Here is a 16,441-nt window from a genome sequence, read left to right as displayed (position 1 = left end):
TATGATGGGTTACCACCAAGTGCAGATGCATCCCGACAGCCGACGTTATACAGCTTTTGTAACCACAGATGGAGTTTACCAGTACAAACGAGTTCCTTTCGGTTTAGCGAATGCCCCAGCGATTTTCATGAGAATTATGACAAGAATCCTTCAACCATTGGGCAAGCAGAACATCTCTTTCTTCATGGACGACATCGTGGTAGCTACAGAGAGTGTGTCACACAATTTAGAAATTCTGGAAGAAGTTTTTAAGATATTGGCTGAGCATAATTTGACTTTGGGAATAAGGAAGTGTGAATTTTTGACAGATAAAATCACTTACCTCGGACATGAAATTGACAAAGAAGGAGTAAAGCCAGGAAATTTCAAAACACAAGCAGTAGCTGAGTTTCTCAGGCCAACAGGACTTCCGGGTGTCAGAAGATTCTTGGGACTCACTGGATTTTTCAGGAGGTTTGTGGACAATTATGCAACGATAGCGAAGCCACTCACCGAAATGTTGCGGAATGATCAGAAATTCAGATGGGGACCAGATCAGGAAAAAGCCTTCAAGACTCTTCAAGATGCCTTGTCAACGCAACCAGTTCTCGTACTTTTTTCGGCAAATGCACAACACGAAGTTCACACGGATGCGAGTAGAGTGGGTTTGGGAGGAGTTTTACTCCAGAGAGAAAACGACGATGAGAAGTGGCGACCTGTCGCATTCTACAGCCGTGCAACATCACGAGCGGAACAAAAATACACACCATACGAACTGGAAACGCTAGCAGTGGTGGATACTTTGAGTCGTTTTAAGTATTATTTGATCGGAATTCATTTTGTCATATACACGGATTGTCATGCTCTCAAGCAGACTCATCTTGCAAGGTGTTTGGTAGATCGGGTGGCCAGATGGTGGTTGAAATTGTCGGAGTTTGATTTTACAATCAAGTATAGAGCAGGAGTGAGAATGGGTCATGCAGATGCGTTGAGTAGACATCCTCCAAATCGTTCGGAGCCAAGTGACAATCATCCCAGAGTAATGAACGTAGTGTCAGAGAATGTGGATTGGGTGGCTGCCCTACAGATTCATGATAGAGAGATAAGTCGTATTCGTGAAATTCTTGAAGGTTCATTAGAGGACGAAAGAGATGAGAAAAAGGTGAAGAAGGAGTTCAAATTGGTTGAAGGACGAGTTTTTGCAATAACACCGGATGGTCTTCGATTCTACGTTCCTCATGGAGTCAGATTTAATCTCATGCACTCAGTGCACAACGAAATGGGTCATCGAGGTCTCAAAGATGCTCAGAAGCTGCTCCGGAAAGATTTCTTCTGGCCGGGAATGAATCGTCATCTTAAAAAGTACATACAGAATTGTCTAAGCTGCAGCATTTCTAAACCAGGTTTGGATGAAAATCGTCAGGAGATGTATGTTGTACACAAGAAACCAGTACCATTCCATGCTGTCCACATCGACTTCTGTGGGCCCTTTGAAACCAGGGGGAGGAAACAGTATCACATTTTCGGCCTAATCGACGCTTTTACACGCTTCACAATTCTTCGTTCTGTGCCGGGACCAACAGCAAAATCAGCAATCAGGGTCATCGATGAAATTTCGCAGTACTTTGGAATGCCAGCGGTTATCATCAGTGACAATGCAACTGCTTTCCAGAGCAAGGAATTCCAGACATTTTGTACTGAAAATGGCATCAAACACTCACCAGTAGCAGTTTCAACTCCTCGCGCCAACGGACAGATCGAGAGGGTTTTCCGCACAGTATTAGACGCCTTGAAGGGTTTTTCGTGTGATGGTAAAGACTGGAAAAAGCAATTACCGGCAGTGCAATGGGCGATTAATGTTTACGAGAACCGAACTACAGGACAATCACCGCAGAGACTTCTTTTGGGGTACAGGCCCAGGAACATTCTACAGAATATGTTGCAGCATGCTGTAGCGACGACAGTTGATGATGAAGAATTGCAGGAACCCTTACCAGATATTAGAGAAGCAGCCGCATTCAGAATGATCACTATGCAGGAGAAGAGCGCTGAGAGATTTAATGAAGAGCATAAGAAACCACAAGTGTACAAGAAAGGAGACTTAGTTTTGTGTCGTTGGAATCCGCCACCTACTGGTAGTTCAAGGAAGTTAATGACTAGATACAGAGGACCTTTTATTGTTGAGAAAGTTTTGGGTAGAGATCGCTATCTTATTAAGGATACTCCTATTACGCAAGTGTCACAGAAGCCATACGAGGGAATTCAGGTAGCAGACAGGCTAAAGTCGTGGGGTAATGATGGAGATTTGGAAGTGTTAGAAAAGTCTTATTTGGGAGAGAGTGAGGAGGTTGATGAGATTGTTGAAGGGGAAGATTCAGAGGTTCAAGAAGATGTTGACAAATAGTAATGTGAATTATTGATGAGGTAGTAAACACAGGATACGTTAAATGACAGAATTATTAAGGATATTGGAAAGAAATTAATGAATGTGAAGAAGAATTGACAGTTGGGAATACTTTATACAGGTTGAATTTATTAAACACAGGAAGTCACAATAAAGGAAGTACTTTGATTGACTGTTATGTGAATCTTTTGAGTAATTTACAGAGAGCTACAATGGAAATATGAAGGAAAATATTTGTGGATCAAGGAAGTCTGACATGATGGAACCCAGATCGAAGATGCTGAAGATGTGATGTGCCCATGACGAGACGACTGAGACGCTATGGTAATGTTTTTGCTCGATACAATGTCACGAAACAGTGTGCAAGTGGTCCCGCCTGCCGACGGGTATGTCTGTCTGGGCCCCAAGCCACTGTAGGTCGATCGGCTCCTATATGACATTGTAATCCCGCTGACAATTACCCAACGATGTGGCTGAGATAGGTATTTGTGTAAGTGTTGTTGAGGGCGACGCAAATATTCCGCCAACATGGAAGACACGGTAGTTTGTTATTGTGTGTAGGCCTGTGAAGAACGCTGACGAGCGTGGGATTTTTGGAATCTCCTCCTATGGGGTCTTTTCATAGATGCCCTAGGGATCGGAGCAACGTACCCGATAGGAATTAATTAATGATGACTCGCCATTCTTTAGGAAGTAGTTTCTCAAAAAGGTTCAGTGATGTGAAAGAGCTTGAAGTAGTATAGTTGAGCATTTACAAAGTAACGTACTGTACTAACTGACTTGTCTTCTTTTGGTCATCAACACCTGTGTTGATGTTTGTCAGGAATGGCCGAGATGTTAGCACTAGCTTCTCCCCAACGGTTAAACCCCCCGTTGGTATTTGAATTTGGCATCATAGATGTCTCTCGGAGCGGCGCCGATTTCTCCTAAGAGTGTTCCTAGTGTTAGTCTGTGAGTTACCCCTTCGGGAGGGGTATCGTAGAGAGGATTAGTATTGTGAGAGTTAGTTCATGTTGGATCGTCGTAGGGTATAGATCGTTAGGAGGAACGCTGAGGGTTCTGGAGAAATCTCTGGCGGCCAAGGCGCTCATCCACGCGATTGCATTGAGGGCTCCGCCCTTACAGATTCCCTGACGGTTCTAACAAAAATTAGATTAGGGGAATGTAAGCATGGTTCGCACAGAGTGAACCTTCAAAGGATGCGAATTTTCTCTTTGTTTGCAAAGAGCTGACTTACCATTTTTCATCTCGTTTCATGAGCTTAATAATTGTCTATCTTATGGCTAAGAAATGACAAACTAGATCTTTGCAAATAAAGAGAAAATTTGCGTTGTTTGAAGGTTCACTCTGTGCGAACCATGCCAACTTTCCCCTATACAATAAAATTTAAAAACGTCAATTTATCAACCGACTATTTTTTAACTGATGAAATTTCATATATCAATTTTCTCATTTTCCCTTCATATATCCCTTACCACACGGAATCCTTCAAATTTTCGATATCGAAAAAACCGTCCGAAATTGCATTATACATCTAGAGAATATTAGAATATCCGTAGGAGATTTCTCCCGATTATATCGACGGTAAAACAAATTCCGCGCCAGAGTAAAAGTAGTAAGAACAAAAAGGTTCAACTCTGTTGAAAACATTTTTTTTGTGCCCTGAGGTTCTCAATACATTTTCAGAATATTCAAACATTTTACCTTAATAAAAGAAATTAAAGTTTTTTTCTAAAACATAAGAATAAACTAGCATAAAGCAATTCTTCAAAAATGATTTTACAAATTGACTCCAAATGGTAAGCAAATTGCATAATTGTTTGTGCATAATCATAATCTCGTCATGTTCATAATCCCGGAACCTAGTGTATGTTAATTTTAAACATAAAACTTAAAAATATTAACTGATTTATAATACTCAATCTAGTGATCACAAGATTTTAAACATTATTGTCCATATTAAGGATATTAAGGGTAAAATTTGAAATTCCGAACAATGCGGTATTTCGGAAAAACTAATTAGGAACTTAAATATAGTATATGTAATTCTAAAACACTTTAAAATTTATTTTATTGAATTTTGTGAAATTTGAAGAGTGTCGTCCAAACTTTTATAAATTATGGTTTGTCCGGAATTCCAGGCATTACCTCAAATAAGTATTTTATCCCTAAGCATTTAGTAAGCCCTTAGTGCCATCTAAAAGTCGTAAATTCAAGGTATAATGCCCTAGACCACAGGTGAGCAAGAACCGTTTGAAACCGAACAAACGTCAGATGAAAATTATACGTCAATGGTCAAAACGCTACCTGGACGTTTATTCGGTTTCAAACGGTTCTTGCTCACCCCTGCCCTATACATACTTCTGGCTTAAGCCGAGAAACGGTTTAATGTAATTATTCAAAATAATTGTCGGATTACATTTCCATCAGTTTCTGACTACTCCCGTCTGCTGGCTTAAGCCGAGAAACGGCTTAGTTAGTAGGAAACAGATGGAAATTAACTATAATTATTATTTTGATCATAATTACGTTAAGCCATCTCTCGGCTTAAGTCGTAAGTTTGTCTAGGGCATAATAGCAAAATGCGTATTATGCTATATTTTTATTTTTTTTTTTATTTTTTATTTCATTTAATTTATTTAATTAGTCTGCTTTTTTCTAATGAGTTAATTTATTACCTTTCTTGAAAACTAAATTTAAACAAATTATAAAAAGATTTTGTTTTTAAAGATGCCAAAAAGTCTCTTAGATACAGAAGCATTGCTTCAAAGCTTTAGACAAAATATCATTTTAAATTGACAAGAATTTTAAAATTTGCGAGACCACAAAACCTTAAAATAGCGAAGAGTACTGACTCCGCTTCGACGATAAAATTTAAATATTTTATCAGTAAAATTTTTCAAATTATCGGATTAAACAAAAATCAAATTATTGGCAGACTGAATTAAATACAGTGAGAATCCAATTGTGATACTTATTAAAATTTCAAAATCTTCAGTGCATGCGCGAAAATTTATAAAGTAATTTTTACTACCTAAAAATTACTTTCACATAATTAACTAATAACTTCAACAACTAGGCAAATGCAACACTAATTAGAAGCGTTAAACACGTTTACACTATTAAAGTTACACTTTAATTACAGTAAACAAGGCAAATAATGATATAGTATCAACTATAGTATTTTTATCACAATTTGTTTATTTCATGAAAATTTTTAATCCATATAATATTTAGAATTTTTTTTAATCTTTAGAAACCACCAAACCTTAACAATAAACACTTCGGTTTGGTTTTTTATCACCAATTTATGATTATGCATATTGAATGCGGAACAATTAAAATCTCACAAAGCACATCATTTGAAATACATGGAATAAATCACATCTAACAAATGCAATTTTTAATTTACATATTGCATATAATTATATTTAATAAGTGCGTTTTTTTTTCATTTCCAGTTTAATATTCTGGTTCTCAGTAAATTGGTGGAATTTTCCCAAAAGTTGTATCGAAATACCTTTCCATAATCCTTCTTGGTAGAATTCTGCAGTAAGAGAAAATTAAAAGTAATTTATAATACATTTCACTTTTCTGCTTTGGTCTAACTTACGCCAATAGACCGGACAGTGTGTAAACTCCATTAGGAATTGGTGCGTGAAGTTTCTCTTTCTTAATCGCGCTGACTATCTGAGCTGCTGCATATTTGGGCGACATGACTACAATTCTATCAAAAAATCTATTTGGATAGACAAAATATTGATTTTTCACTTAAAGAATAATTTGGACTCTTAGCATCACTCACTTCAACCGAACTAAGGCACTTATAAGGTCATCCCGAGTGGAGATGAATAGTGGGTAAATACAAGTTGTCTTGATGTGGCTGGATAGATTGTTGAGTCGGATTTCTTCACTTAAACACGACATAAATCCTCTAACAGCAAATTTGGTGGTGTTGTATAGAATCGACCGACCACTTGGGACAAGTCCAAATATTGACGATATTCCCACAATATGACCCCGCTTCTGAGCGATCATATCTTTCAGGAAGATCCTGGTTGTCCAGAAATTTGATGCTATATTCACATTTATAACTTTCTGAATGTCTTCAGGAGTACCTTCAGATAGGGATATTTTCGTCACTAAACCAGCATTATTAATGAGAACATCAACGGATCCAAAATCATTCTGGATTTGAGATCGTAAGGTAAGAAGTTCGTCATAATTCGAAACATCGGCCTGAAAGAGCACCAATGTAATTAGTATACTGTATACTTGTAGGACATCACTTAACTGACTTTGTATGCCTTAGACTTGACTCCTAATGACGTAAGCTCCAAAGCTGTTACCTCAGCAGCACGGATATCAACATCTACAACGGCAATGTTGCACTTTTCCTCTGCCAATCGCAAGCAAATCGCTTTACCCAACCCATTACCACCCCCTGTCACTACTGCTAATTGTCCATTTAGAGATTTTTCCTGCTGCCGGAAGCACGCAATGATACTTTCAATGCCTCCCACGAAAAGTGCATATAAGAACGACAAAAAGTACCAGAAAAGTCTCAACTGGATTTTAAAATGAGATTGCCCTTTTTCTGTTGATGGCACATATTTTTCACGTCCCACATCTAACACACTGTTCATTGTATCACCCAAAAATCACACACTAAATTTTTCTAAATTTATTGGCATTCAGCAGCACCTCTTCGACAATGACGCGAGAACAAATCACTTCGAACTGAGTTGTGTTCTCTGTAAAATCTCCACATTTATACGGCTATTTGTTAAGGGGGCACACTTTCTGGAACGTAATAAAATATTAAAAGTTAACGTCATAATAATTTCGTCATAGCAAAATAAAAAAATAAGATTCATCAGATCCTCTAGGATTATTAAAGTTCTAAGATGATATTAACATATAAAATTAATTCTTATTCTTACATTTCACTTGGAAAACATTAATACATTTATCAGTATAGGAGATAATTTCTAAAAATAAACTATTTGCAACACTTAGGGGAAAGTGCCCAGTTTTTAAAATATAGATATTGCAGAGTTACATTTGACGCCCGATTGAAAAAGAGCCGATTGAGTGAGAGTCTACTGTATAATGAGCATATTCTTATAGGAAATTTATTCCTCTACAACTTTGTTGTAAATAATTTTTCTCTATCTTAACAAGAAATGTGCTTAAATTGAACTATAATCAGTATTGATATTTTCTGTAAGCCAAATATTCCAAAAATAGGGCTCAGAATCTCATTATTTTTTATTTTACATAATCCTTCCTCGAATCCCTTGAAACTTTGAAAGTTTAAGAAGGTTCATGAAGGCTATCTATAATAGAAATTTCAAGCCTCAGTCTCTTTTATTTTAGAAAATAGTGAATATTGAAATTTTCGTTTTGACAAATTTTGCCCCAGTCTCTCCTATAGAAAAAAAATTACTCATTACGAAGCTTCGGATAGTATGAAGCACGAGCACTTTCCCTCAATGAACACCATTGATCTTATTATCTTTTTGAACTGGACCAATTTGAATTTTCTGATTTACTGATCAAAATGTTTCTCCCAATCAAAAAAGTGATCAAAAGTATATTTGGATAATTTCATTACAAATACCACAAATATTGAATTAAACCATTACTTTGTCAAAATCGATCTGAAAGTACCCATTTCTTTGTAAATAAGAAAATAAAAATGTATTATTTTTCATTAAAGATATAATTTCTAGCAAAAGATTAAGACTTGGTACCCATGTCAAAAACTTTGGAAATTCCGAAATTTTCAAAGCTTTATCCGCTTTATCAGTTATTATGATTAGAATTAAGGTGAATGCCCGAATGATGCCACTACCTTTTATGCCACCTTAAATAAAATAGCAAACACCATACAACAAAAATTGCAATTTTCAACAAATATTGTAACTTCAAGAAAATAAATAAAAATTCTCGAGTATAAGTTTACTCAACCCCTTTAGAAGAAATTACATAAAGAGCAATTGAATGGAAAAAAATCAGTATGAAGTATTTCAGTGTTTCCCAACATAATGACGAGGAGCAGGGTATCAATACTTGCACGAACATCTGGAAATTGATGAATCATTTAAATATTTAAGAGATCATTACAGATTATTGACATCATGCGAACATAATATCTAAATGAAAAATTAGCAAATTAAGACAATATGGGTGAACCTTGATAAACTGTAAGTATACAAAAGCATTCTCTTTAGACTAATTTGCATATTTTAAATTATTCTTATTATAAGATGTAAGCAAACTTCAAAACTTGTTTTGCTTTTAGCATTAATTTGTTCATCTCATCCAATAGAAAAGACATTTTTTGTGTAATAACATTTTTAGTGGTATTTAGGAATATATTTATTATCTCATCAAAAAATACAAATTCGAAGTATTTACTCAATATCAAATACTTTCCCATTAGAATTTTAAAATTTTCCTTGGACATTGAAATGAAAATTTTACAAACTGTATTTTTAGCGTTTCTTTGACCTTTAAGGTCATTGGAGAATAATTTACAGATTATCTGTATAGTTTTTAACACATTCCCATGCATGATTGACAGTAAACGTTTTCCTAAATAAATTAAAATATATTATTATTCTCTCCGAAAGATGCTGTGTAAAATTTCCTAATTGTTCTTGTAGGAAATAATCTGAAAAATAAATCATTTGTTGAAGATAGACATCGCATAAGGAATTTTGGATCACTTACGAAAACATTCTCATTAAACCATAATATCCTTTTGGTATTGATATACATTCTTCTTCTTTCTTAATAGCTTGAACAACCTTATCAGCTGCATATTCCGGTGAATTTATTATCATTTCACCTCTGAAAACAAAATTATCGATAGAGCAAATGATATCCATGAGAGTTAAAAGGAATTATACTTTTTCACAGCATCAATAAGCTCTTTCCGGGTCGCTATGAAAAAAGGATACACACTGGTTATCTTAATCTTGTCCTGCCATTTTTTCCAGTGGATCTCTTCCCTCAGGCAGGACATAAAAGCATGAATTGCATGCTTGGACATGGAATACAGTGTACTTTTTCCCTGGATCAACCCATAAATTGAGCATATTTGCACAATGTGACCCCCTCCTTGGTGAACCATATCTTCCAAGAAGATTTTCGTAGTCCAAATTTGAGAGGAGATGTTCACGTCAATTACCTTCTGAATGTGATCCTTGGGGGTATCATACATAGGCACCAATGCAAGAAGTCCAGCATTGTTAATGAGAATATTGACAAATCCAAGATCATTTAAAATTTGACTCCTGAGGTTCACCAGTTGATCATAATTTGAGACATCCAACTGCAAAAAATACACGGTAACCAAGGCAAAGTCTTCGATAGGAGTCATAGGAATCACTGAACCTTATATGCTTTGGCTTTCACTCCCAAAGACTGCACTTCCGTGGCAGTCTTTTCAGCTGCCTCAATATTCAAGTCCACAATTGCTACATGGCATTTTTCCATGGCCAATCTGAGAGCAATAGCTCTTCCTAGACCATTTCCACCTCCTGTTACTAAAGCCACTTGATCAGAAATGTCTTTTGTCTTTCGCCATCGATAAGCCCGCCAAAAAACAAATAACAAACACTCTCCGGTCAAACAAGCGAATATTCTAATGGAATATTTCACAGTGATAAAAATTCGACTTAAAATTGTCGTCTGTGCTTCACCAGATGTTACATATCCCAGACTATCATCACCAAATATTCTAGTAGTATCCATCTTTAGAGCACCCAAACGAATATTCTCAGTCAACCGCTAAGTCACAACTAAAAGCAATAGTTAGATATCGAAGAGACAGTGTTTGCATTTAGATTTACTGATTACACCACAAGTACAACGTATAATAATGCATTTAGCGAATAATTGTTACACTGAAGCGTGCAGGAAGAGGCGTTATATTAACTTATAGAATGCGATTATAGGTGGAAGGTCGCCTTCAAACACCTCATAAAGTAATTGAGTTCTAAACATAAAAACTTTCTTAAAGAGTGGAATTTTCACCCCAATTACGTCAATTGCCTTTAAATTAATTCCGAATGAACTTGCTGATTCAATGGGGGTTGCATTAGTGTTATTGTCGTAAAACCATTTTTCATCCGGTTTGTAAAATATAGTTAAATAAGATTAAAATTTATTTTATTAAGAATCTATAGATAATGTACTTAATTAATACTATATAGTACCAGGATATATTTTTTTATTTTTTTGTTCTTTAAATCTTCAAATCGGTCTTAATCCTTTGAGAAGAAGCGGATTTTCTATCAGTAAAAAAAGACAATTTATTTCCACCATTTATTATTTAGAATATAGCCTAAATCAACTTCTTTTTTCTTTTTTACCCTTGAACGTAAATACAAGTGAAAACTCATTTTTTTTTACTAATGGATGACCTATTCATCCTCAAAGGCTTAAAGAATGTTTTGTGTTCTTAAATAATAATTGTCCTATAGTGTCAAATTATATTAATCCTTTAAAGTCCCCAAAATCCCTAAAATTTTATATGGAACAAATTGAATTAGGGTAAGTGTGCCTAATTCCGGCCAGCTTGCAATTTCGGCCACCTTTTTTGTTCCTCGAATTTTCATGAACTTTTAGATTTTACATACTCTAGAGATTATACAATGCAAAAGAATAACAAAAAATGTAGCTTCGACAAACGAGATGACGTGAAAAAGATATTGGAAGAATTCCCGAAGGGCAAGGAACTATGAGAATGAAGGTGGCCGAAATAGGGCAGCAAAGCTATGTCTATATTTTTATTCATTTTAAAATGTATTAAGAATGTTTTTAGAGTAAATAAAGACGGTAAACTCTTTACAAGATTCCAAGCAACACTCTTACAAAAGAAAGAATAAAAAAAATCAATTTGTATTAAAAAATATTACATTTCAAACTTGAGACATTGACGCTTGCATGCAACTATGCCGAAATTTGGCACACTTACCCTAAGTTGGTTTGAAATAGAAATAATATACCTCTCTGAAATGTCTCTAAATTCCAATACTCAGACTTGAATTGTTTATCCTAACAAAAAGTATTTAATATTCATTTATTTTAGAATCGATAGGTTTTATACTGTACTATTTATAAATTTATTTATAACTCCAATTTATATGTGGAAATTCTATATACTGTAGGGTAATAGTTGCAAAGAAATTCAAATGCCATACCAAATATTTGAAATTCATTAATTCACTCAGCAAAAAAAAAATGACTGCGTAGAGAACAAAACATCATTCATTTCAATAGCACATTTTTGAGATTGAATTTTATGAAATCATAAGAATGACTTTGAATTATCCCGTCTGACACAGGGTAAGGTAAGGGGGCCCAGCGTTGAGCCATTAAATTAACACCCATCTATAGGAACTATTTTAGCCCTCATCGGCAAGATCCGAGTGGTAGGCCCCAATTAAGGACTAGATTTTGCCAAGTACATCAATGGCGGTGGAATGAAACTGTCAATTGCACATCCTGATTTCACCTTCGAATTTTACACAAACGATAGAAGATACAAAGATAGTGATATATTTTAATTAACCAGTATAAACGATTAAACACTTTAGAAAAGCAAAAACAATTGTATAAAAAAATTGTCTCCTAAAAAATACTCACGAAAAGGAAAGAAAAACACGTATTTCACGGTTGCAAACTTGTTTATTGTAATCACGACACTCTTCTCTATACGAAACGCACCGACGCATATTTATTATTATTCATAAAATCACTCAAATCGCACAAAATCACTCACAAACTTTGTGCAAATTTTCAAAACAAATAAAATCTTTTGGAAAATATTCCATCTTGTCACTGACAGCTGAGCAACACGGCCGGCAACATAATTTTCGTAGTTCCGCTCTTCACCACCATGAACGCAAAACAGTGTCCTTCACATATATTTAGTAAGGGGTATTTTGTATGGGAGCTTCTTAAAAGTAAGGTGTGAAAGATAGGGGTTAATTTAGGCTATAATCCACGCTTACTTGGTCAGATGGGATAGGGGGAAATAACCACTATTCGTTAGTTTTTAAAAATAAATTATATTAATCAACCCAATAAATAAATACCAACCCAATAAATAAATAAACCCAATAAATTATATTAATTTTCACTCAATTCTCACAAAAGAGTTACAGTAGACTCTCTCAAATTCGGGTAATTTGTGACCGAAATGTAACCGGAATTTGAGAGAAATTCGGGCGTCAAACTGGTCAAACTGTTTGAAATCCAACGATTTTTCGTTGATCTGCATACTCATTAAGCTCAGATACAGTATCAGCCATAAGTTTCTTGACATCTTGAGTTTCAACTTACAGTATGTAAGTATCTTATATAGTGACCCCAATGATATCTGTTCCAAAATTTCAAAGTTCGTTGGTTTCTGAAGGAAATTAGGCTCCAAGTATTACAAAAATCAAGTGGGATTTTCCATTAAATTTAGATATGAATGACATAGATTAATTTTTTTTGTAACTTGCCATTTTAACCTAAATTAAATGATCAAAAAATGCATTATTTATCATTACTTATGCATATACTGACCACTGAAAATTTTAGAAATGTGCAAACTGACCATTTGCTTCTCAAATAACATAACGTCATAATATAACTATAGTAACAGGATATTGATTGCACATATTTGACCATTCTGAGCCACTTTTTCAAATTTGTCAAGAAACTTTTGGTCGATAAATAGTGATCAACTTTTAGAAAAGAATTATTTTTATACGAAATAAAATTAATTATTATATTTTAAATGCATAAATAACATCTATGGATTACAAACAACTCATTTGGAAAAAGAAAAAGTTTAAAAAGTTTTTTTTTCTATAATTTTTTGAACTTGATTTCTCGAACATATCTATGTCAAGAAACTTATGGTAGATATTGTAAATTTAATGAAAGCCCTTAATAATACAAAATCACATCATAACTATCAAAGGATCAATGGTAAAATTTAATTTTAAAATATGACTTTTTCAAAACATATTAGTTAGAAAACTATGGCACAAACAATTGTAATATAAAAAGGGTAAAGAACAGTACTCTCCTTTCGAACGTTCATGTGTTCGAATAATGTGAATTTCTTTAATTTTTCCTAAAAATTAATAAACTATCTAATATTTAATAGAAAAGTGTAAATCGAATAGGAAAAATAAAAGAAAATTCACATTATTCGAAGGCATGAACGTTCGAAGGGGGAGTACTTTCCCCTACTAAAGAAAAATAAACTACGCCCATAGGACGTCTTTTGTTTAAAATCTTGTCTGAAAACTAGTTAGTATGTAAATCTAATTTCCACGTCTTGACAAATCGTGTTTCATTGCATATATACAGTAGACTCTCTCAAATTCGGGTATTTGGGACCGAAATGTCACCCAATTTAGAGAGAAATTCGGGCAACAAACTTTTTGAAATGCAGCGATTTTTTGTTCATCTGCATACACATATCGGGTTTACATACTTATATTTATGGTAAATTTCATGAAAACTCCTTAATATTGCAAAAACACATCAAAATTAAGACAAACCATGACAAATTTGAGCATATTTGCTTCACTTGATAATTATAATCAAACTTGAAAAATGTCAACAAACTTTTTTTGAATTTAACTGCTGCCCGAATTAAAAAGTAGCCCGATCTTAAAAGAGCCGAATTAACGAGAGTCTACTGTAGTATTGAGTTATGGTGCTATTCCAATGGAAAATGAACATGTTTTTTAGTACTTTACTGTTCTCATTTGCTTCTACATAATCGATCTTTCTTTGGCTTAGTTCCTGTCACAACTGTTTAGTGCTTTTAGAACACAATGGGGACTGGGAAACAGTCGAGACATGCACCAATACCAAGAAAAATCGGTAAAGTAGCATTTAAGCACAGTAAAGTGCTAAAGAATATGTTCATTTTAATTAATAATGGACAAAATTTAAATTTTTTCAGGGATAATATTAAATCTTAAATATTTAAATCATAAATCCCAAACGGTAGAATCTCATCTGAATGTTGAATAGGGGAGACCGGGGTAGATTTAGCCACCAAGTGAAATTTTTCATTGCGTATAACTTGTACAAAAAATGTTTGTGTGAAGCTGATAAATATTTCAATGAGCAGGGAGGGATGTATATATTTAGAATAACAAGTGGTTTCCTCAATATTCCTTGGTAGGCAAACTGTAAGATACCACTATCTAATACTATACGTGGTTAAATCTGCCCCGGTCTCCCCTACCAATTTTAGAAACAAAACAGTACAAGAATATTTATTCCTAAATTCGCGAAGTTTTGTGAATGGTATCAAAGTGATAAAAATTCTTCAGTCCACATCACATTTCCTTGTTCTATCTCATAAATAAGTCAGCGTATCGAATGTGTCAATAGGTTATTGACGGCAGGGAATTTTTCATTAGGATAAATGTTGCAATTCAAGAGGCTGGAATGTTGGTTGATTGTTCTTTTCCGCCCATCTCGAACTTCCCTCTCATTGGCAACAACTTGGGGAGAGAGAGAGTGGTTGCATTCCAAATGATTTCAGAGAGACACAATAATTCGTTCAAATGACATGAGGAAGAAAAGAGGCATAATATTAATTTTTACCCCAACATCCCTTCAAATTGAGATCGAATATCTCTGTGTCCATTACCATGGTCAGCCCTTGCTAACGCCTTCCGTGCAGATTCCAGCTTCAATCAATTAGTTTGAGAGGTTCGGACATTGGCTTCATGGAAAATCGACATGATAAATGGACTTCTTGACAAATGTATCAATGTGATTCGAGAGTGTTTAATGATAGTGTGGAATGAAAGAAAAACAATTTGGCTTTAGATATTTAATACAAAGATATGGGGATTAATCTCTGAAAGCCAAACAACCGAGAATTTTGATGTAATCACACTAAATTACTTTTCCATCCTCTGCTATCGCTGGCAAAAGTGTGAAGAAATCATTTATCATTTAAACTCATATGAATATGCTTTTAAAATTAATTTCTTTGTTTAACGCAAAAGTGGCAAAAGTGTTATTTATTACACCTTATGAAAAGGGTTTTGGTACAAGTACAAGTGAGATATTACACATGGTAAATTCCTTCTTTCACGGCATTTACGAATAAATTCTTAAATAAATCCTATTTCATTTGATATTTTAATTGTGGTGGAGGTGGCATACTCACCCTCAATTTAAACACATTTCATCCCTTTTCAGCACCTTTTAACACAATACTGGTACCAGAAATTCTGCGAAATGCATTGTAAAGTGTTGGAAAATTATCATTATCAATGAATAAAATTAACAAGAGTGAATATCTGAAATACACGCAAACACACATTAATTTTAAGTGCTATTTTGTGTTCATAAACACAGGGAATTTATTAAAATTGCTGAATATGGAGACGCTAAATGATTCACATTTCTCTATTCATATACTCCTGGAAAAATAAATTCACAACTAACACCCCGAAAATTGGTATTTATCTGTGAAAATCCATTAGCTGGGAGAGAGATGAAAATTTTTGCATTTTAGTTTTGTGCGGTGTCTGTTGATTATTATTAGAGACGGACATTTATTCAACCACCCAAAAATCCTCTTTCTCCTAACTTTGATGGCAAACACATTTTCAATTCATCTACACGCCCTTCAGGCTGTATGGACCCCAGAAGGTTGAGAAGAGGAAGACCACTTTCCCGAGAGCACAATCAGAGTTAATTCGTATGAGCATTGATTAATGGTTTCACATATTTGCCCTTTCTTCTATAGCAATCGTATCAAACTAATTCTTTTTTCCTCGGATTTTGCCGGCTTTGTCTCGCGCAAACTAAAAGAATATATCCCATTTTCTAATTCTGCAATTGGGGTTGTTGGCTCCATGAGAAACTATACACAAGAATATTATTTGCTGTGTAATGTTTTAAAAATGATTCAACCCTTTTTCCAAGCTCATACCCAACAATAATTAATTACTCCATCCAAGGACCAGCTTCGCCCTTGCAATGCCATGTTCAACTATTTTCTCCTCA

At 34.6% G+C, this 16,441-nt stretch overlaps 2 protein-coding genes across 2 annotated transcripts; both read right to left on the bottom strand.

Moving 5' to 3' along the window:
• Positions 1-5,566: 5,566 nt before the first annotated feature.
• On the bottom strand, positions 5,567-7,225 carry LOC129797894 (putative oxidoreductase SadH). The gene is made up of 4 exons (XM_055840765.1): positions 6,682-7,225; positions 6,189-6,622; positions 5,997-6,122; positions 5,567-5,930 (listed from the first exon to the last, which is right to left on the bottom strand). The coding sequence occupies exons 1-4, from the start codon at positions 7,027-7,029 to the stop codon at positions 5,861-5,863; spliced, it is 978 nt and encodes a 325-aa protein (XP_055696740.1). The 5' UTR covers positions 7,030-7,225; the 3' UTR covers positions 5,567-5,860.
• A 77-nt stretch (positions 7,226-7,302) lies between these two features.
• LOC129797895 (uncharacterized oxidoreductase SAUSA300_2422-like) lies at positions 7,303-10,216 on the bottom strand. Its single transcript, XM_055840766.1, has 4 exons — positions 9,788-10,216; positions 9,301-9,725; positions 9,122-9,241; positions 7,303-9,062 (listed from the first exon to the last, which is right to left on the bottom strand). The coding sequence occupies exons 1-4, from the start codon at positions 10,145-10,147 to the stop codon at positions 8,993-8,995; spliced, it is 975 nt and encodes a 324-aa protein (XP_055696741.1). The 5' UTR covers positions 10,148-10,216; the 3' UTR covers positions 7,303-8,992.
• Positions 10,217-16,441: the final 6,225 nt, after the last annotated feature.

This window comes from Phlebotomus papatasi, chromosome 1 (genome assembly GCF_024763615.1).
Source record: "Phlebotomus papatasi isolate M1 chromosome 1, Ppap_2.1, whole genome shotgun sequence".
NCBI lineage: Eukaryota > Metazoa > Arthropoda > Insecta > Diptera > Psychodidae > Phlebotomus > Phlebotomus papatasi.
Note: the sequence above shows the minus strand (reverse complement) of the source record. Positions and strands in the feature narration are given on the sequence as shown.